Genomic DNA, 22,161 nt, shown 5'->3' with positions numbered 1-22,161 from the left:
TTCAGAAATACCTCCTGCTTACCAGTTCTAATGGAGATATCAATATAGATGTAAATGTGTTTGTTACTTAGCTGACCGATTTATCGTAACTTCCTCTGTTTTGTAATGCCCTAATAATAGTCTCTGAAGGGCATTCATAGATCAATGTCTTTTTTTTTCCCTAAGATTTTATTTATTTATTTATTTGAGAGTGAGAGAGTATGAGCTGGGGGTGGGAGAGGGCAGAGGGAGACGCAGACTCCACACTGAGCAGGGAGGCTGACATGTGTCTCTGTCCCCAGGACCCCAAGATCATGACCTGAACCGAAAGCAGATGCTTAACTGACTGAGCCAACCAGGCGCCCTGAGTCTGTCTTTCTAGGTTAAAGAGCAGTGGAGAACCATGTGCAGTACTGAGGGAAAAGAACACTCAAGTCAGTATGAGGCAGAGTGATAAATCTGATGTTCTTGGCAAGTAAGAGAGCAAAGTTCATGTTAGGATTTGAGGGGAGAAACCACAAGCAAACTTGTTTTCTTTCTCTTGCTTGTTTTTTAAAGGTTTATTTATTTATTTACTTAAGAGAGAGAGAGAGAGAGAGCAGGGGGAGGATCAGGAGAGAAGCAGACTCCCCGCTAAGCACAAAGCCCAAATGGGGTTCCATTGCAGGACCTGAGATCCTGACCTGAGCAGAAATCAAGAGAGATGCTTAACCAAATGAGGCATCAGGCATTCATTTCATGAATTCAGCACAGTGTTTAATTTCAACTCTGATGTACTTTTCCGTCTTACTTTGATTCATTTGTGCATTTCAGGCTATTTCTAAGACAGTGGTTTTGTTTTCTGGTATTTCAGTAGCTTTCTTTCCTGGAAGTATGTCAGACACATTTTTAATAGAGAAAAAATAATATTTACTACAGAAATCCCAACTTGGGCATTTCATAATCTTGTTTGATTTGTTGAAATAGCAAATTAAACAAGTGCATTTTCTCTATATCAAAACATCATAAAGCAGATTAAATTGAGTATCAAATAAAATCTTCTTCCTAGTAACTATTTTAGTCCATGTTTAACCATGTAATAAAGAAAGAAAACAGAAAATTAAAATATTGGAAGTAAAATTGAGATATTTAGGCTTTACCATATACATTATCTTATTCCACAGCCAAGAGACTCCTTTGAAAGAGAAATCAAGACGTGGTGGTAAATGAGCCCCAATTCAGGGCATTTTGTGTCTATGTGGTTTTATTCTGGTATCATCTTGCTATAAGATATTGGTGAAGTCAGTAACATCCTTGGGCTTGGTTTTTGTTTTTGTTTTTGTTTTTTTGTTTTATTTTGTTTTGTTTTAGTAAAATAACATTGTTGGACTAGATTTTTGCTACTCAGTGTTTGGTATGTGGACTATCAGCATCAGGATCACCTGAGGGTTTGTTAGAAATAGATAAACTCAGGCCTCACATCAAACCTTTTGAATTTAAATCTGCAGTTTAACAAGGTGCCCAGAGTATCCATAGGCAATTCAAGGCTTAGGAACAATAAACCACATTAGTAGTTTTTATTCAGAGCTACACAAAATTGGAGAAATTCTGTGAAGTTTAATAAGTCTTTGCATTGGGTAAGGTAAGGCTGTAATGTGTACCATGTTCTGTTTCCACCTTCAAATAGAACAGTTTCATGATTATCTGTTTAACATATTCTGTTTCTCCAAGATCTTATTTGAAGAAAGTACCCCAGTACTTTAGAAAACAGTGGTATGAGAAAGAAAACACATGATTCCATGACAGAAATGCTATGATAAGGAGGATCTCAAGTAATAATTTTCTATTCTTCTGGGAAGTTCAGAGATCATAGAGCAACTTCTGCATCGAAACTACACAACTCAGATGGAGCACAACTATCAGAGATAATTGACACATTGACTAGCCAATCTGTCATTTTGCTCTAACTAAACAGTGAACAATGAATACATCCCTGCTGTGTTACTTTTACTCTTCTATAGATTTCCTGGCATGGCATTTTTAATGCAAGATGAATGGACATAGAACTGGGGTATATGTTAATTGTCTAGATTCCCTTGGTCTGCAACAATACTCCTAGCTTCTTTCTCTTTCTCTAAACACCCAGCCTTTTATTCTCATTTTCTGAAGTTAAATGAGTAAATTCTACTTGGAAATCACTTTATTATATTTAAATAGGGTATAGCAAAGTAATATAAATGATGAACAGAAGGAAAGGTATCAGCCTTATGTTTTGCACCAGGAAAGACCAAGAATTTTAAATGAATATTTGATTTTTTTCTAAAAAGAAATTGCTTTTGTATTTTCCATTTAGCCTGCTAATTAATTTAGTAAAAGATTCTTGTAAACCCTAGAGACAGAACTTTTGGCAGTCTAAAAATGATCCCTTTCTTCCTATGGGAGATATAATTCAATTAGTTTATGTAATGCTTTCTAATAAATCATTCTATGTATACCCAGCTGTAGGCCTAAGAGGAAAACATGTTGTTTCCATGTGATTCCCTATGGAATTCTGCATTTACATTCCACGAAAATAACTGCAGTACCTGCACTAAGTCTACTCAGTGCCCTTGGTTATTCTTAAGGAGTTTACAATTTCAGCAAAGGTAGAACAAATATCCAAATGGCATTCATTTATAAAAACATACGTTTAACTGTATCACTTGGGTGAGTGTAAAAGATCACCATCTGGGTTTGAAGCATAGCATGACTTGAGTTTTATAGTCAAGGGTACAATCCATTTCTTATTGAAAAGGATACTAATTAAACTCTCTGGTGATTTTGACAAATCCTTAATTTTTCCTGTGATAAATGATATGAATGCAGTGGCTTCACATTAGCCTTTTCAGTGTGAGTTTTTATTGTTATGTTAAAATTTCTTAAAAGTCACTGTTTATAAGCATAAATGTCAATCATCCATAGCTTTAAAAATATTACTTTATAGATTAAAATGTAAAAATAAATCTCATGTTTATATATGTAATTATCTTTGAAGATTTAGTAACTTAGAATCCAGAGTGCAAATGATTCATATTTTTGTATATCCATTAACAAATATTGTGTAGACAACATGTTAAGAGTATACAAAAATGGTTTACTAGTGATGTCATAAAATTCCATAAATTATTTCTCATAATTATATGTTGCAAACCTTTTCAGAGTTAACATTACCTTGAAAAATGATGTCATACCTTGTTTAAAGCACCATGCTTTGTGTTTTCCAGAATATAAGCACATATGTAATATCTAAAATAAAAATTTGGGGTACCTGGGTGGCTCAGTGGGTTAAAGCCTCTGCCTTCAGCTCGGGTAATGATCCCAGAGTCCTTGGGGTGTCTGGGTGGCTCAGTGGGTTAAAGCCTCTGCCTTTAGCTCAGGTCATGATCCCGGTGTCTAGGGATCGAGCCCCACATCAGGCTCTCTGCTCGCCAGGGAGCCTGCTTCCTCCTCTCTCTCTGCCTGACTCTCTACCTACTTCTGATCTCTGTCTGCCAAATAAATAAATAAAATCTTAAAAAAAAAAAAATGATCCCAGAGTCCTGGGATTGAGCCCTGCATTGGGCTCTCTGCTCAGCAGGGAGTCTGCTCCCCCACACCCCCGCCTGTCTCTCTACCTACTTGTAATCTCTGTCTGTCAAATAAATACAAATCTTTAAAAAATAAAATATGAACTTAAGAACATATGGCATGATATGGTAGACACTAAATATACTAAAAAACTCATTTTCTGTTCTAGTTGAATGGCTGAGATAGAGGCTGGCAAGGCCCTTGACCATCATAGTATAAAGGGAAATAAGATAACATTTACTGAGCAGCTGTTAGGTCCCAGGAACAGGGCTAATTACTTTATATTTATTATTTTATTTAATTCTCATGGGAACCTGTGTGAAGTGGATGAAATTATTGCCATTTTACACATAAATGCACCAACAATAAATAAAATACCAAAATACCATTTATTTAATAAGTGGGTAAAAGTAGTAGACAAGTATAAAAATACTCAAATGCTTCAAAAGTAATACAGATATTATCTAAGTTCCTTTGACTCCACAAATTCCCTGTATTTCTGGGACTATAGGATGAAGAAATACTAGACACAAATTTGGATAGTTGGGAAAAGTGGCTAATTAAAAGATTCTGATCAGACACACAATAAAACTGTGGACCAAAATGGTAACATATGAGGCACCTTACTTTCCCTCCTGCTGTGGATGTGCTGAATGTGCAAAAAAATGCATGCAGCAGTTTCCCTTGGGAGAAATCCAGAAACTACTACACATTGGGCAACTGAGAAAATACTCACAATGGAATGGGTCAGAAAGTTTGAGACAGACTCTCACCATAAATCCCACTCTTGCACAGTGCTATACATTCAGGAAGAAATCCCTAACTTCTAGCTTCTCCCTGAGAAATGGTGGGTTTGGACCCCACACCTAGCATCCCAAATTTTAAGAATATATAAATCTAGAGCTTTTATATATATATTCAAAGTTAAGTTGTTAGCAGGGACATGCTAGTACAAAAAAACAGCTGCATTTCTATACACCAACAATGAACTAATAGAGAAATTAAGAAAAAAATCCCATTTATAATAACACCAAAAAGAATAAAATATTTAGGAATAACCTTGACCAAGTAGGAGGTGAAAGATCTGTATACTTAACACTATAAAATATTGATAAAAGATGATTAAAGAAGTTACCAAAAAAATGGAAAGAAAGAAACAAAAGATATTTCCTATTCTTGGATGGAAGAATTAATATTATTTAAATGTCCATACTTCCTAAAGGGATTTATATCCAATTTATATTTATATATATAATACATAATTAAATATAAATGTATATATGACTATATTTATATAAATTTATATACAATTTATATCCAATTAGATTTAATACCACCCTTATCAAAATTCCAAAGGTATTTTCCATAGAACTAAAAAAAAAATCTTAATATTTATATGTAATCACAAAGGACTCCAAACAGCCAAAGCAATCTTGAGAAAGGAAAATGGAACTGGAGGTATTACACTTTCTGATTTTAATCTATATTCAAAGCTGTAGTAATCAAAGAGTTTGGTTTGGCATAAAAACAGAAATATGGAAAAAAAAACAGAAATATGGAATAATGGAACATAATAAAGAGCCCATAAATCTATGCAAATAGGGTATTAATTTATGACAAAGGATTGAGGAAAGGACAGTATCTTCAATAAATGATGTTGGAAAAACTGATAGCCACATGCAAAATAATGACTCTGGACTTCTTTCTTACATCATCATGAAACCAGCTCAAAATGGATTAGAGACTTGAATGTAAGACCTGAAACCTTAAAACTAGAAGAAGACATAGCTGGTACGCTCCTTGGTATTTAATCTTAGCAATCATTTTTTGGGTTTGACACCAAAGGCAAAAGCAAAGAAAGCAAAAAATAAAAAGACCTACATAAAACTTAAAAGGCTTCTGCATAGCAAAGGAAACCATTAGCAAAATGAAAAGCTACCTAGGGAATGGGAGAAAATATTCACAAATCACATATCTAATAAGATATTAATATCCAAAATATATAAGGAACTCATGCAACTTAATAGCAAAACAAACAAAAACCCCAAACTCAATTTAAAAAATGGGCAGAAGGCTTGAATAGACATTTTTACAGTGAAGCTATACAAATGACCAATAAATATCCGGTGATGAACATAACTAATCATCAGGAAAATGTAAATCAAAGCCACAGCGAGATATTTGTCCCATGCCTGTTAGGATGTCTGTTAGCAGAAGCACAAGAGAATAACAGATGTTGGCAAGGATGTGGAAAAAAGGAAACCCAAATGTACAGTCATGGGGGCAATATAAATTGGTAATCACTATGGAAAACACTATGGAGCTTCCTCAAAAAATTAAAATAACTACCAAACAATCCAGTAATCACACTTCTAATTAAATAGTCAAAGGAAATTAAACCATTACCTTGAAGCCATATCTGTAGTTCCATGTTTACTGCAACATTATTAACAATAGCCAAGGTACAGAAACAATCTCTGTTCATCACCCAATGGTTGGGTAAAGAAACTGTGGCAGAAGAGTAGGGGACCCTATTTCAAGCGCTCCCCTGAATTGAGCCAGATATCTACCAGAGAACTCTGAACACCCATGAAATCAGACTGAGATACAAGATTCTACACTTCTGGATTTCTTTGGGTGCAGAGGATGATCAGTGCAGAGGTACAACGGAGTTGGGAGTGTATGGACAGATATCAGAGGATAAACAGAAGGGGGAGGGAGCCACCAGAAGCAAGCCATTGGAAAGTAATGCCCCAGTACAAAAGTGCACTGTGTTTGGGGACCAGCAATAGCTTGGAGACCGGTGACTGCGAGATGGAAGAGTCTGATAAAAGCACTCAAACAGAACAAAGGGACTTAATGGACAATAGCTGGGACCGGGTGCTACAGGTGTGGACCTAAGCCCATGGTCCCATGCAGCTACCACCTAACTGCACCTGAAAGGACCTGGCATGGGCTCGAGTCAGCAGTCCCTGGGGCTGGGCTGCCACAGCCAACACAGCCACCTCCACTACCTCCACTGCTGCGGGGGGCTAAGGGCACCCAGGGTGGGCTCAAATCAGCAGTTCCTGGGGCTGGTAGCAGCAGCTGCTACCACAGCTGCCGCTGCCTCCAACAGGACTGAGAGGACCTGGCATGGACTTCAGTCAGTGATCCTGGAATGGCAGCTGCAACTGGGACCAGGCTCGCCCAGACCAGTATCCCTCATGGTTTTTGTGGCACAGGGGTACAGAGACAAGCGGGGGCCTCAGACAACCACTGAGAGAGTGGCTGGGGGGTGCCGTGAATGCCCTGTGGGAGGTTCCAGTGTTCAACGGAGTTTGCAGAGGAGGGCATCTCTGTGTTCTGGACCATTCAGAGAAGAGCAGAGTGCAGCTTCTCTCTGAGGTGGAGGTCTGGACGTGACAGTTTACTTTGGTCTGACCCTCCAAAAAGGCATGAAAGTTGCCAGAGAACAAAAACCTCCAGAGAACAAAAACCTAAAAAACTGGTTTCCACGAATCCCAGCCCCCTTGATAGCCCACCGGGCAACTCCACCCAAGCAGGACTGACTGAAAAACAATGCAGCAAGCCTCTCCCCCAGAAGACAATCCAAAAGAACAAGAGGAAAACAACCATAAGGACCCCATAAAACTGTAAAACCGTTGGGGTTTTACAGGAACCAGGGGTTCCTGGTGTTGACCAGGAGAAAACAGTATATTAAGCTCCCAGTATTGCCTCATAGCCTTTATATTTCTTAGATACTTTTTTCTTTCCCTCTTTTTTTAAAATTCTTTCTCATGATTCTTTTTTTTTTTTTACCTACTTACCATTTCAACTAGAAGTTTAATACAATATATTCCATAGTAACTTTTCAACTTGAACTTTTTCATACATATAGCCTTTTCTCTTTTACTTTTGTTTACAAATATATAGATATAAGCTTCAATGTAGTTCTTTTTCCCTATTCAATACTACCTTTATATATAGACCAGTTTTAATTTCCCCGTATCTCTGGAAAGTTGAGCCCTCTAATAAAAACAACAATATATACACCCAGGAAGAACTGAAATACCTTTCCTCACTCACATCAAGGGATTATAACCACCTTCCCGTCACCCCCCCCTTTTTTATTTTGTGGTTTTATGTTTTTTGTTTTTTTTTTTTCCTTTTCCTTCTGTCTGTCTTTCCGTTTGTTTTTGGTTTTATACTTTATAAGTCTTATTCTGTGTGCTCATTTTGACTTTTTTTTCTCTTTTCTTGGTGTTTTTGTTTGTTTTTGTTTTGTACTTTATAAATCTTACTTTCAGGGCTCATTTTGGCTGTTTTTGTTTGTTTTTTTCTTCTTTCTTTTTGATGGTGACTTCCATTTGTGCCCACACTTCCCAGGATGCACCTTGCCTGGATAGTGGTTGATATTTTCACCTATACATCCCCTCTCAACCACAGCTCAACAAAGTGATAAGAAGGAGGGATTCCCAACAAAGAAAAGACCAGAGACAACGACCTCTTCAGCAGATCTACTGCATAGGGATCTAAGCAAGATATCAGAAATAGACTTCAGGGTAGTAGTTATGAAGACAATAGTCATGTTGGAGAAAACTATCAATGGCAACATAGATTCTCTAAGGGCAAAAGTGAGAGAAAATCTGGTAAAACTTAAAAATGTTATCAATAAGATCCAATCTAATTCAGATATTCTGACAGGTAAATGAGGCAGGAGATTGAATTAGCAATCTAGAAAACAAAATGATAGAAGAGAAGGATTAGGAGGAGGTCTGGAACAAACAGCTTAGAATCCATGAAAACAGAATTAGAGAAATAAATGATGCCATGAAATGTTCCGATGTCAGAATTATTGGGATCCCTGAGGGGGTTCAGATAGAGAGAGGACTAGAAGATATATTTGACAAAATCCTAATTGAAAATTTCCCTAAGCTCCCAGTATGAAATGGAAAATGAAACAAGCAATCATATCCTAGAGGCAGAGAGGACACTCCCCAAGATCAATGAGGATAGACCAAACCCCCAGCATGTGGTAGTGAAACTCGTGAATCATAGAACCAAGAAAACCATTTTTAGGGCAAGAAGGGGAAGAGATTCCTTATGTACAGAGGGAAGAATATCAGAATAATGTCAGACCTGTCCACAGAGACCTGAAAAGCCAGATTTGGCTGACAAGACATATTCAGAGCACTAATAAGAAGAACATGGAGCCAAGAATTCCTTATCTGGCAAGGCTGCCATTCAGAATAGATGGAGAGATAAGAAGCTTCCAGGACCAGCAGAAACTGAAAGAATATGTGACCATTAAGCTGACCTTGCAAGAAATATTGGGGGGAGTATTTCTATAAAAGGAGAAATACCACAAGAGTGATACAAAACAAAGATATATGGAGACAATCCATAGAAACAAGGACTTCACAGGCAACATGATGACAATAAAATCTTATCTGTCAATAATCACTCTCAATGTGAACAGCATAAATAAAATGGCACAGGGTTGCAGATTGGATAAAAAGACAGGACCCATCCATATGCATCTACAAGAGATGCATTTTGAACCTTAAGATCCATCCAGACTGACATGAAGGGATGGAGAACCATCTTTCAAGCCAACTGACCACAAAAGAAAGCTGAGGTAGAAATTCTCATATCAGACAATTTAGATTTTAAGCTAAAGACTGTAGTTAAAGATACAGAAAGACACTATAACATTCTTAAAGGGTCTATCCAACAAAAAGATCTAACAATTGTAAATATATATGCCCCCAACATGAGAACAGCCAACTACATAAGCCAACTATTAACCAAAATTAGGAGACATATTGATAATAATACATTCATTGTAGGGGATCTTAACACTACACTCTCAGCAACAGACAGATAAACTAAGCAGAGTATCAATGAAGAAACAAGAACCTTGAATGGCAGAACGGACTAGATGGACCTCATAGATATACACAGAACATTCCACCTTAAAAAAACAAACAAACAAACAAAAAACAGAACAACCATTCTTCTTGAGCACACATGGAACTTTCTCCAGAATAGACCACATACTTGGTCACAAGTCAAGTCTAAACTGATACCAAAAGATTGACATTATTCCCTGCATATTCTCAGACCACATGCTTTGAAATAGGAATTCCATCACAAGAAAAAGATTGGAAGAAATTCAAACACTTGGAAGTAAAGACCATCTTTCTCAACAAAGTTTGGGTCACTCAGGAAATCAAAGAACTTAAACAATTCATGGAAACCAATAAGAATGAAGACCCATTGATTCAAAACCTATGGGATATGGCAAAGGCAATCCTAAGGGGGAATATATAGCCATTCAAGCCTTACTACTCAAAAACAAAAATAAAAACAATACAAAACAAAACAAAAAACCAATAAACAAACTCTCTTTACACCTTAAAGAACTGGAGAATCAACAACACATTAAGCCTACCCCATGCATGATAAGGGAAATGATTAAGATTAGAGCAGAGATCAATGATTTAGAAAGCAGAGATACAGTAGAACACATCAATGAATCTGGAATCTTGTTCTTTGAAAGAATTAATAAGATAGATAAACCACTGACCAGACTAATCCAAAAGAAAAGAGAAAGGACCCAAATTAATAAAATGATGAATGAGAGGGGAGAGATCACAGCTAACACCAAGGAAATAGAAACAATTATCAGAAATTATTTTCAACAGCTATATGCCAATAAGTTAAGCAACCTAGAAGAAAAGGATGCATTCCTGGAAACCTATGAACTTCCAAGACTGAAACAGGAAGAAATTGACCGCATGAATAGACCAATAACTAGTAATGAGATTGAAGCAGTGATCAAAAATATCCCAAAAAACAAGAGTCCAGGACCTGGTGGATTCCCTGGGAAATTCTCCCAAACATTCAAAGAAGAAATAATACCTATTCTCCTGACACTGTTTCAAAAAATAGAAACAGAAGGAAAACTTCCAGACTCTTTCTATGAGGCCAGCATTATCTTGATCCCCAAACCAGCCAAAGACTCCATCAAAAAGGAGAATTTCAAACCAATATCCCTGAAAAATATGGATGCCAAGATTCTCAACAAGATCCTAGCTAATAAGATCCAACAGTACATTAAAAAGTTATCCACCATAACAAGGTGGGATTTATCCCTGGGAGGCAAGGGTGATTAAACATTCACATATCAATCAGTGTGACAGAACAAATTAATAATAGAAGAGAGGAGAACCACATGGTCCTTTCAATTGATGCAGAAAAAGCATCTGACAAAATATAGCACCCTTTCCTGATTGAAACTCTTCAGAGTATAAGGATAAAGAGACCATTCCTCAATTTCATAAAATCCATCTCTGAAAAACCTACAGCAAATATCATTCTCAATGGGGAAAAGCTGAGAGACTTTCCTTTAAGATCAGGAACATGACAAAGATGCCCACTCTTGCCACTATTGTTCATCATAGTACTAGAAGTCCTAGCAACAACAATCAGACAACAACAACAAAAATAAATAAAAAATAAAAGGTATTCAAGTTGGCAAAGAAGAAGTCAAACTCTTTCTCTTCACAGATGACAGGATAATTTGTGTGGAAAACCCAAGGCTCCACCCCAAAATTACTAGAACTCAGACAGCAATTCAGTAATGTGGCAGGATACAAAATTAATACAGAGAAAACAGTTGCTTTCTTATATACTAACAATGAAACTATAGAAAGAGAAATTACAGAATGAATTCCATTTACAGTGGCACCAAAAACCATAAAATACCTTGGAATAAACCTAACTAAAATGGTAGAAGATCTATACTCCAGGAACTACAGAACACTCATCAAAGAAATTGAAGACACAAAAAGATGGGAAAACATTCCATGCTCATGGATCAGAAGAACAAACATTGTCAAAATGTCTTTGCTTCCCAGGGCAATCTATACTTTCAATGCTATCCTGATCAAAATACCATCAGCATTTTCCAAAGTGCTGCAACAAAGATCCTAAAATTTGTATGGAACCAGAAGAGACCCCAAATCGCCAAGTAAATGTTGAAAAAGAAAAACAAAGCAGGAGGCATCATGTTGCCTGATTGCAAGCTTTATTACAAAGCTGTGATCACCAGGACAGCATGAAACTGGCACAAAAACAGACATAGACCAATGGAACATAGTAGAGAACCCATATATGGACCCCCAACTCTATTGCCAAAGAATCTTCAACAAAGCAGGAAAAAATACACAGTGGAAAGAGAGTCTCTTCAATAAATGGTGTTGGGAAAATTGGACAGCTGTGTACAGAAAAATGAAACTCAACCATTCTCTTACACCATACACAAAGATAAACCCTAAATGGACGAAAGACCTCTGTGTGAGACAGGAATCCATCAGAATCCTAGAGGAGAACATAAGCAGTAACCTCTTCAACATTGGCCATGGCAACTTCAAGACACATCTCTAAAGGAAAAGGAAACAAAAAAATGAAAATGAACTTTTGGGACTTTGTCAGGATCAAAAGCTTCTGCACAGCAAAGGAAACAGTCAACAAAACAAAGAGGAATGGGAGAAGATATTTGCAAATGACACTACAGACAAAGGGCTGATATTTAAGATCTATGAAGAACTCCTCAAACTCAACACACACAAAACAGATAATCATGTCAAAAAATTGGGCAGAAGACATGAACCGACTTCTCCAAAGAAGACATACAAATGGCTAACAGACACGTGAAAAAATCTTCATCATCATTAGCCATCAGAGAGATTCAAATCAAAACCACCCTGAGATACAACCTTACACCAAGTAGAATGGCCAAAATTAACATGGCCAGGAGCAACAAATGTTGAAGAGGATATGGCGAAAGGGGGAACTCTCTTACAGTATTGGTGGGAATGCAAGTTGGTGCAACCACTTTCGAAAACAGTGTGGAGATTCCTTAAGAAATTAAAAATAGAGCTATCCTATGGCCATGCAATTACACTACTGGGTATTTACCCTAAAGATATAGATGTAGTGAAAAGAAGGGCCATCTGTACCCCAATGTTCATAGCGGCAATGGCCACAATAGCCAAACTGGAAAGAGCCAAGATGCCCTTCAACAGACAAATGGATAAAGAAGATGTGGTCTACATATATATAATGAAATATCACTCAGCCATCAGAAATGATGAATACCCAACTTTTGCATCAACATGGATGGGACTGGAGGAGATTATGCTGAGTGAAATATGTCAAGTAGAGAAAGTCGATTATCATAAGGTTTCATTTACTTGTGGAACATAAGGAATAGCATGGAGGACATTAGAAGGAAGGGGAAAATGAAGGGAGAGAAATCAGTGGGGGAGACGAACCATGAGAAACTGGACTCCAGGAAACAAACTGAGGGTTTTAGAGCGGAGGGGGCAGGGCGATGGGTTAGCTTGATGATGGGCATTAAGGAGGGCATGTATTGCATGGGAGCCCTGGGTGTTATATGTAAACAATGAATCTTGGAACACTACATCAAAAACTAATGACATACAGTACGGTGACTAACATAACATTAAAAATAAAAAAAAAAGAAAGGAAGAAAATGTGGCATCTATACATACAATGTATTTTATATGTATACTTAAGGGTCAGTGAATTCCTGATATTATACACATAGGATTTACATCAGCACCATTATTAGGGTGTTTAGGGGGGTAGGTGTTCACTGCCATTATACATGTTTTAGTAAAGTTTAAAAAAGTTTTTTTTAAAAAAGGGTTTTTTTTTCTGAAAAATCAACATAAGACACTGGACAAAGTATTTCTGGTAATAAGAAATAAAAATCATTTAAGACTAGAAACATTTCAGTTACTAGGGAAGGGAATATAAAATAAACTTGCATATAGATTTCTCAGAAAATTTTAAATAAAGTATAATTTTAATAAAATTTTTAGTCATACCACTAGTAATCAAATTTGATTCTCTCTTTCTTAATTTAGAACTGCACATCAATTGCTTGCATAAAAGAAGACTCCTGTGAGAAATCAGTCCATGACTTTACTTGGATTTGCCCAAGTGGATACACTGGTGCATATTGTGAAATAAATATTGACAGTCATGCTGAGTCTGAACTGAATTTGGTCCTCTGGCTTAATGGATGGATTTGTGTTGATGGATCTGGACACAGGTTTTACTGCAGGTCAGTATTTATTTACCCATGATTAACCAAATATATATTTAGGAAAGCATATAAAAATCTGAGTAGTGATGCAGTCTGAAAAGTAGATACTAAGTTTTTAAGTAAATTTTCATATTAAAGAAAGTTAAATCACAAATTTTAACCCAACAATTCTAAGAAAGCATTATTTTTATGTTTTTTCCAAATGCCATATATTCATATAAATCCCATGTTGGACTTCCAAATTTAATCATCTCTCATTTTATAATTGCTTCATATCACCTATCTGTCCCAAAATTGAATTCCTATTCCTTTTCTTAAATATTACAACACATGAATGATACATAGATCATTCATATTTATAATATACTTCTTATAGAGATTCATTAGTCTTCCTGCTCTCCTTATAATTCTAAGATCTTAACAACTGAAAAGTTTTCATTTACTAAGATTTATAAAAATAAATTTATGCATCACTGTATTTTTGAACCAACTACTATTTAAGGTATCTTTTAAAAATTCTTAGGAGATGAATCTTCATTACCTTTATTCTTTATATAATATATAATTGGCTGGTCATTTGAAAACATAGCCATTACCTGTTCAACTGTTCAATCTGTAAAATATCAATTAAAACCACATATTTAAAAAGATAGCTTACCTCTACTATTTCAGTCTGATTTTTGAGAGCCTAATATCGAGTTAAAAATCTGTGAACAACTGTATTTCTTCTAAATATCTTAAATTATTGAAAGGTTGAAATACTTTGTGTGTTTTGGCACATAATTATTTAGTGGTAGAGTGTTTCTATTATTTCTATATTTTGTCAATTATTTCCTTTTTAAATTATTAATATATTCTGCATTACATTTAATATTTCCACCACCATATTTTCTTTGTTCAATACCTACAGTGTGTTTTTGTCCTCTTGTCTATTTTGCTTCCTTTATCACATTATTTAGGCATATCTCTGGTAATGCACACATAGATGATAATTTCACATAATCCCAACATTATTATTGCTTCATTTAACATATGCAATGTTAACTTATTATTATGACACAGTTATTCTCTATTACATATTGCTTAACATGCCATTTTTATTTGTAGTGTGTGCGTGTGTTTTATTGTCTCTGCTGTATTTTGTATTTTTAAGCTTGAATTTTGCTTGTTTTACTCTGGTGGTTTGATTAAATATAGAAAGTAAATATGTTTCTACTATCAACTGTAATTACATAAAATATCATAAATATGACTGCTTGACCACTGCAAGGACCCTCTGGGTTATGACCTAATCAGTGCCTGGATAAGTCAACAACGGTAAGTTGAACATTTATTTCCAATGAATATGATGTTATAAATCAAGGTTCCATTCATGGAAACTCATTCAGTTCAATAAAAAAAGAAAGAAAGAAGTGAAACTAAAACTAAAATATGTGTTTTTACAACCTTGTTAATTCAAGAACTATAAAAGCTACTCTATAAATCTTCCTTTTAAGGGATGTTAATCATGGGCTAGCTAAGCTGACCTTTCTTAAAGCATGAAGTCAAAGGAATTTAGACTGAAGAGGCTTGCTTCTTTTCCTGGCTTATCTCCCAGGAACAAGTATAGGCCACCATTAAAGCTACCAGGTTATTCAGACTTCATTTAAATAAGAGTTGTCTGTTTTCAAAATTTTCACTGTTGATTCAATATGCCTGAAAGCTCCTGAAAGTCTGGGAATAGTAAATTTAAATGCTTTAGGAGTTTCAGTTTCTAAGGGACTCGTACAGCGACTGTGAGTAGTCATTGGTGTTGGTGCCAGGTTAGCATTATTCTCAAGATGTTTATTAACAAAAGAAAACTCATGGGATGGAATATTTTGCAAGTTAAATCATATATTTGTGTGTGGATTAAGGATTAACCTCTGATATATTTATTTAAACCAAAATAAAATAATCATTTTTCTTTCTTTAAAAAAAATTATATTGAAACCTGGGGCACCTACGTGGTACAGTCAGATAAGCATTCAACTCTTGGTTTCTGCTCAGGTCCTGATTTCAGGGACTTGGGAAAGAGCCTTTGTCAGGCTCCACACTCAGCAAGGAGTCTGCTTGAGATTCTCTCTCCCTCTCCCTCTGTCCCTCTTGCTTGTGCTATCTCTCTCTCTCTTTCTCTGTCTCTAAAATAAATAAAATATTTTTTTTAATTGTATGAATCCTGAAGCCAGATGATGTTTCAGATTTATTTGTGATATTTTATTTTTATTTTTTTTTTATTATTATTATTTTTTATTTATTTTTATTTCCAGCATAACAGTATTCATTATTTTTGCACCACACCCCGTGCTCCATGCAATCCGTGCCCTCTATAATACCCACCACCTGGTACCCCAACCTCCCACCCCCCGTCCCTTCAAAACCCTCAGATTGTTTTTCAGAGTCCATAGTCTCTCCTGGTTCACCTCCCCTTCCAATTTCCCCCAACTCCCTTCTCCACTCTAAGTCCCCATGTCCTCCATGCTATTTGTTATGCTCCACAAATAAGTGAAACCATATGATAGTTGACTCTCTCTGCTTGGGATTTCATCAAGATCAAAAGCTTTTGCACAGCAAAGGAAACAGTTAACAAAATCAAAAGACAACTGACAGAATGGGAGAAGATATTTGCAAATGACATATCAGATAAAGGACTAGTGTCCAGAATCTATAAAGAACTTAGCAAACTCAACACCCAAAGAACAAATAATCCAATCAAGAAATGGGCAGAGGACATGAACAGACATTTCTGCAAAGAAGACATCCAGATGGCCAACAGACACATGAAAAAGTGCTCCATATCACTCGGCATCAGGGAAATACAAATCAAAACCACAATGAGATATCACCTCACACCAGTCAGAATGGCTAAAATATTTGTGATATTTTAAAGATGAAATAAAAGCTATACTGATTTAAAAAAAAACAACAACAACTATACAAATCTTACTTACTTCTCACCCTTTTTTATCTGGTTTATAAATTTTTTCCTTGGGAGAATCTTATATATTTTCTCTTACTTTTCAATGCATATGGACTTTTTAAGTATCTAGGATTTTTTCCCATTGTAAATTTAATGCCCACTTAGCAAACCATGTTATTTTCTGTTTACAAAGTAATTTATTTTAAGAATTCATTTTTCTTCAAGTGCCAATAACTTGGCTTACTTTTTGTTACATAATTTTTTAAGTTCACTCAGAGTCTCAGTTACTAACATTTTTATGCCTGTTTTATTGATCTGTATTGCTGTTTACACAGATGTCTCATATGACCACTTTTATATTCCAACTCTATTAACCAGATTCTTCTTTATTGAATTATTTTTGTGTCTACAAGACTGTTTTAAATAATAACCCTGCCCAGTTAAAGCAGTGGAGTAAAAGCATGTATTAATGCAGTGGCATACCTGAGAAAGTACTTTAACTATATGTGGTAAGGTGACTTAGATCCAGGGAGAAATTGATAAGCATATGTGGACCCATTTAAATATCTCCATTTTATTCCCCAGACATTGAGTATTGGGCTTCACTAGGTCGGAGGTGTGTCAGATTGATACTTTGGTGATCTCTGATTTTTTTCATGAATACATCTGATTCATTTAAATTACTTTATAAGTAGAAAAATGATACATTCTAAGAATAGCTAGGTATTAGGATACCTGGCTCACTCAGTCAGTAGAGGATGCAACCCTTGATCTTGGGGTTGTTAATTCAAACCTTGTGTTAGATGTAAAGATTACTTAAAAATAAAATCTTAAAAAAGAAAGAGTAGCTAGTATTTATTTTTTAAGCTTCTTGATTGTAGCTAAATTTTGAAAGGAATAGATAGTCCTTAAATAGAAAAAAAAAGAGAAAAGGAAAAAAAAAGGATGTACTGAAGTCTGACCTTTTAGAATATGATACTTGAAAATGGTAAAATGAATAAGCCAATGATATATAGCTAGTGTCTTCATGACTGTATATTTGTCTGTAAAATGAATTATGTTCCTAATATTGCTTTGAATACTGACATAAATCAGTTAACCATTTTAAGCAAAATAAACTAGGATTAGTTTTAATTAGGAAAAATAACTGGTCTATTAGGTGCCAAGGAACATAATGTTTAAGTAATTCAACCATATTTTAAAGACAATTTTATAATCATACCTTAGATCCTTTCTTGAGACATGACAGGACATTTCAAATACCTAAATTTATTTTTAACAATATGTGTTCAGCAACTCAAACTCATGAGTGAGTTCATTTATATTGCCCACTGAAACATATTAAATTAATAATATGAATGTTGAAAATAAAAATATGGTCAATATTTGATAAATTTTAAAAATCTTTTCCATTATTTGTTATTTAAAATAAATGAAAATAACCTTTTGTTCAGCAAATTTAATAATTATGATTGTATTTCTAGTCCTAAACTCAAATGGTTATTTCTTACTAGCACACTGAGTTTTAGGGTGACTAACACATTGAATTTTTGGACTGCACAAGGTTATAGAGATTGCCTATGATAATCTGGTTAGTACATAGATGAAGGACCAAAAGCATAGGAGTTTTGTAATGTCAGTTGGCTTTAAAGTCATGATCAGTAAGAAGGTCAATTCCAGAATACAGTGAGGTTTGTTTTCTTTTATTTTTTTAATTTTTGTTAGAGTACTCATACAAAAAAACATACATATAGTAAAAAAGAAAAATATATATACAGTCAGATGCCATGACTATTCTGTAGATATGGTTAACATCTCTTTTGTAGTTTATATCTTGGTACAAAGTTTAGAGACATTAATGACTTTGTTCAGTTTAATAATGGCTGCTTTCAGAAGTCCGTAAGTATTATTAACCATGTGTAACAGTTTAATAGCATTTTAATGTGTGCAAGCTTTATTAAACCATAAAAACTATGTTCAAATTACACTAAAATCCAAATTAGAATCACATGGCAGAGGGTTATAGTAATAAGTAAAAACATTATACATAACTTTTTTCTATGGCACCATGTAGATTATAAAGAATATAGCACATAATTTATAAAACAAAGCACTGAGACACAAAGATACTTGTTTCCGTTTTTAATGTGTGAAATCCTATTCCAGACAGTTTCTTCCCTTGGTGTTCTTTACTTTTGGGTTTTCCGAGTCCCTTTCTTTCTTTCTTTTTTTTTTTTTTAAGAATTTATTTATTTATTTGACAGAGAGAGATCAAAAGTAGACGGAGAGAGAGGCAGTCAGAGAGAGAGAGAGAGGGAAGCAGGCTCCCTGCTGAACAGAGAGCCCGATGCGGGACTTAATCCCAGGACCCTGAGATCATGACCTGAGCCGAAGGCAGTGGCTTAACCCACTGAGCCACCCAGGCGCCCTCCGAGTCCCTTTCTATCTGCCACAACTCTCCCACCATCCTGTTGGAAATGTCCCCTCACTTTGATATTTCCTCCAAGTTCATTTCATCTTCATCATTGCCTCCATAGTCTTGCAGTGCTTTATATTGTTGCCCTTCTCATTCACCTAAGCTTCATTACACTTTCTGCCATGAACTGAGTGTAATTCGTTTGTACTACTATATGTATTATATTAAAAGAGGTAAAAATATTTGATTACTCACATTGGTATTTTTCCTTTTAAAAAATATTCAAGAAAGTCAGGAAAAACTAATAAATGTTTAATTATAAGATCTAAGCAACTGTAACATATTGTTAAATCAAATATCTGAGATATGGAAGCTTTCCTGAATCCTGTCATGAATCCCGTCATCCCAGGAAAGATAGATGCTATTTCTTTCTGTGCTTGGATAGAAAAATCAGAGGTGGTACATAACTTACGAAGTATGCAGGGTAAGGGTATTGATCTATAGTAACTTATTTTCAACAATCATCAATCACTTTTGCTACAAGTAAATTCGTTTTATAACTTGGAATAAAACATCTGTATTTTAACAGCCATATTTGGGTGGTTTTCCATTACATAGAGTTTATGTTTTTGGAAATATCAGATGGACTATGTAATCCTCTAACAACTTCTGATTTTGTTTACTCTCCAAAAAATAAAACTTTGACTAAGAATCAAAAATCAAATTTACAAATAATGCCATGATGAACATGATGAACACAGGGTTGCATATATCTTATTGAATTAATGTTTGTGGTTTCCTTAGGTAGATAGATACCCAGTAGTAGAATTACTGGATCATGTAGTATTTCTGTTTTTTTATTTTCTGAGGAACCTCCATATTGTCTTCCACAGTGGCTGCACCAATTTGCATTCCCACCAACAGTGCACAAGGATTCCTTTTTCTCTACATCCTTACCAACACTTGTTATTTCTTGTCAGTTTCATTCTAGCCATTCTGACAGGTGTGAGATGATATCTCATTTGTGGTTTTGATTGGCATTTCCCTCATTAGTGATGTTGAGCATCTTTTCATGTATCTGCTGTCCATTTGTGCTTCTTTGGAAAAATGTCTACTTGTGTCCTCTGCACATTTTTAATTGGATTATTTGTGGGGTTCTTTGGTCTTTTGCTGTAAAAGTTCTTTATATATTTTGGATATTAACCCTTTATTGGATATATCATTTGCAAATGTCTTCTCTCATTTGATAGGCTGACTTGTCATTTGTTGATGGTTTCCTTTGCTATGAAAAAGCTTTTTATTTTGGTGTAGTCTCAATAGTTTAATATGCTTTTGTTTCCCTTGCCTGAGGAGAGCTATCTAGAAAAATGTTTTAATGTCAAAGAAATTATTGCCATTGTTTTCTTCCGGGAGCTTTAAGTTTTCAGGACTCATATTTAGGTATTTAATCCATTTTGAGTTTATTTATGTGTATAGTATAAGAAATGGTTCCATTTCCTTATTTTGCATGTAGCTGCCAGTTTTCCCAGTATGATTTGTTGAAGAAACTGTCTTTTCCTCATTGTATATTCTTGTCTCCTTTGTTGTAGATTAATTAATTAACTATATAAGTGTGGTTTATTTCTGGGCCGTCTATTTTGTCCCATTATCTATGTGTCTATTTTTTGTGCCAGTGCTATACCGTTCTGATTGCTATAGCAGTATAGTATATCTTAAAATTTGGCGTTGTAATTGTCTCCGGCTTTGTTCTTATTTTTCAAGGTTGCTTTGGCTATTTAAGGTCCTTTATGGTTCCATAGAAATTTTAGTGTTAATTTGTTCTAGTTCTATGGAAAATGTTATTTGTATTTTCATGTGGATTGCATTAAATCTGTAGATTGACAGAGAATGGATTGACCCTGCTTGCTTGCCTTTTACAGGAGCATATAGATTGGAGTTATTTCAAAGCACAGAAAGATGGGAATAAACAAACACAAATGCTAATATAGTTAGTAAACATTCTTGGATACTCTCTAGAGCTCATGATTTTTCATGTTACCTCTCTTTACTGACCTAAGAGTTGCCTGCAGAATTGTATAACACAGGCCAGGGCCAAGAGAGTGGGGATGAGGACACATCTCATTTTCATTACTAAGATAAAACTGTTGGATCTTTATTCTGTATTTTCCTCAAGTAACTGCACAATATTTGGTTTAGAGATTTATTTCCATTCCTCTTTCAAGAATTCAGTAACTGATAACTGTTTCTTCCAAAATATATTGATAATATTTCATCCAATGCATGAGCAGGGAATATTTTTCTATTTACTTTAACCACTGTGTTTTTAACATGAATTACAGATCTTCAAACTATAAGTATATTCAATCACTTTAAAATATAATTTCACTAAATCAACATCGTACTACTAAGATAGAATTACATTAATATTAGCATATTTTCAACCTTTTCGTAACCTTTGAAATTGAGTTTGAATATAATGCATGTACTTTCTTCTCTGTTTAGTGCTATTGTGATATACATGTTCTTTGTCATTCCATGTGTAAGTAAGTACAACTATATGATCAATGGTTAGCATTTATATTGTAGTTTGCCTTTCAAAATATCTGACAGTAATTCATAACCAAATCACTATTTTTAAAAGATAAATTTGTATTATTTTAGACCCAAAACAACGTCAAACACACCAAATATGACAGTAAACCGCCCCCCAAAAGTTCATGTGTTAAAAAGAAAATTTAGGGCAGTGTGTTAAGACTCTGCCTTCGACTCAGGTCATGCTCTCAGGGTCCTGGGATCCAGCTCCGCAATGAGCTCTCTGCTCAGCAGGGAGCCTGCTTCCCCATTTCTCTCTCTCTGCCTCTCTGCCTACTTGTGATCTCTCTCTCTGTCAAATAAATAAATAGTTCTTTTAAAAAATTTATATTAGTGACAAACTCTCTTTATTCAATATGATGAATTTGACTCTATAAAACACACATAAGGTTTGCTATATTTCACAAAATTAAGTTTTATGTAGATTTTTATTCCTCTAGGGAACATAGTGAAGGTCATTTTAGTTTATTACCACATATAGAAAATAAAATAACATTAATCTACTCATAAAATTATACAGAAAGTTGG

The 22,161-nt window shown here is 35.0% G+C and overlaps 1 protein-coding gene across 1 annotated transcript in view; it reads left to right on the top strand.

The window, feature by feature from the left end:
• EYS (eyes shut homolog) overlaps positions 1-22,161 on the top strand; it is a 1,637,266-nt gene that overhangs the window by 613,682 nt on the left and 1,001,423 nt on the right. The window contains 1 exon segment of the mRNA XM_032341352.1: positions 13,506-13,705. Within this exon segment, the coding sequence (XP_032197243.1) occupies positions 13,506-13,705 (200 nt within the window).

The sequence above is a fragment of the Mustela erminea genome, chromosome 4, assembly GCF_009829155.1.
Source record: "Mustela erminea isolate mMusErm1 chromosome 4, mMusErm1.Pri, whole genome shotgun sequence".
Taxonomy (NCBI): Eukaryota; Metazoa; Chordata; class Mammalia; order Carnivora; family Mustelidae; genus Mustela; species Mustela erminea.
Note: the sequence above shows the minus strand (reverse complement) of the source record. Positions and strands in the feature narration are given on the sequence as shown.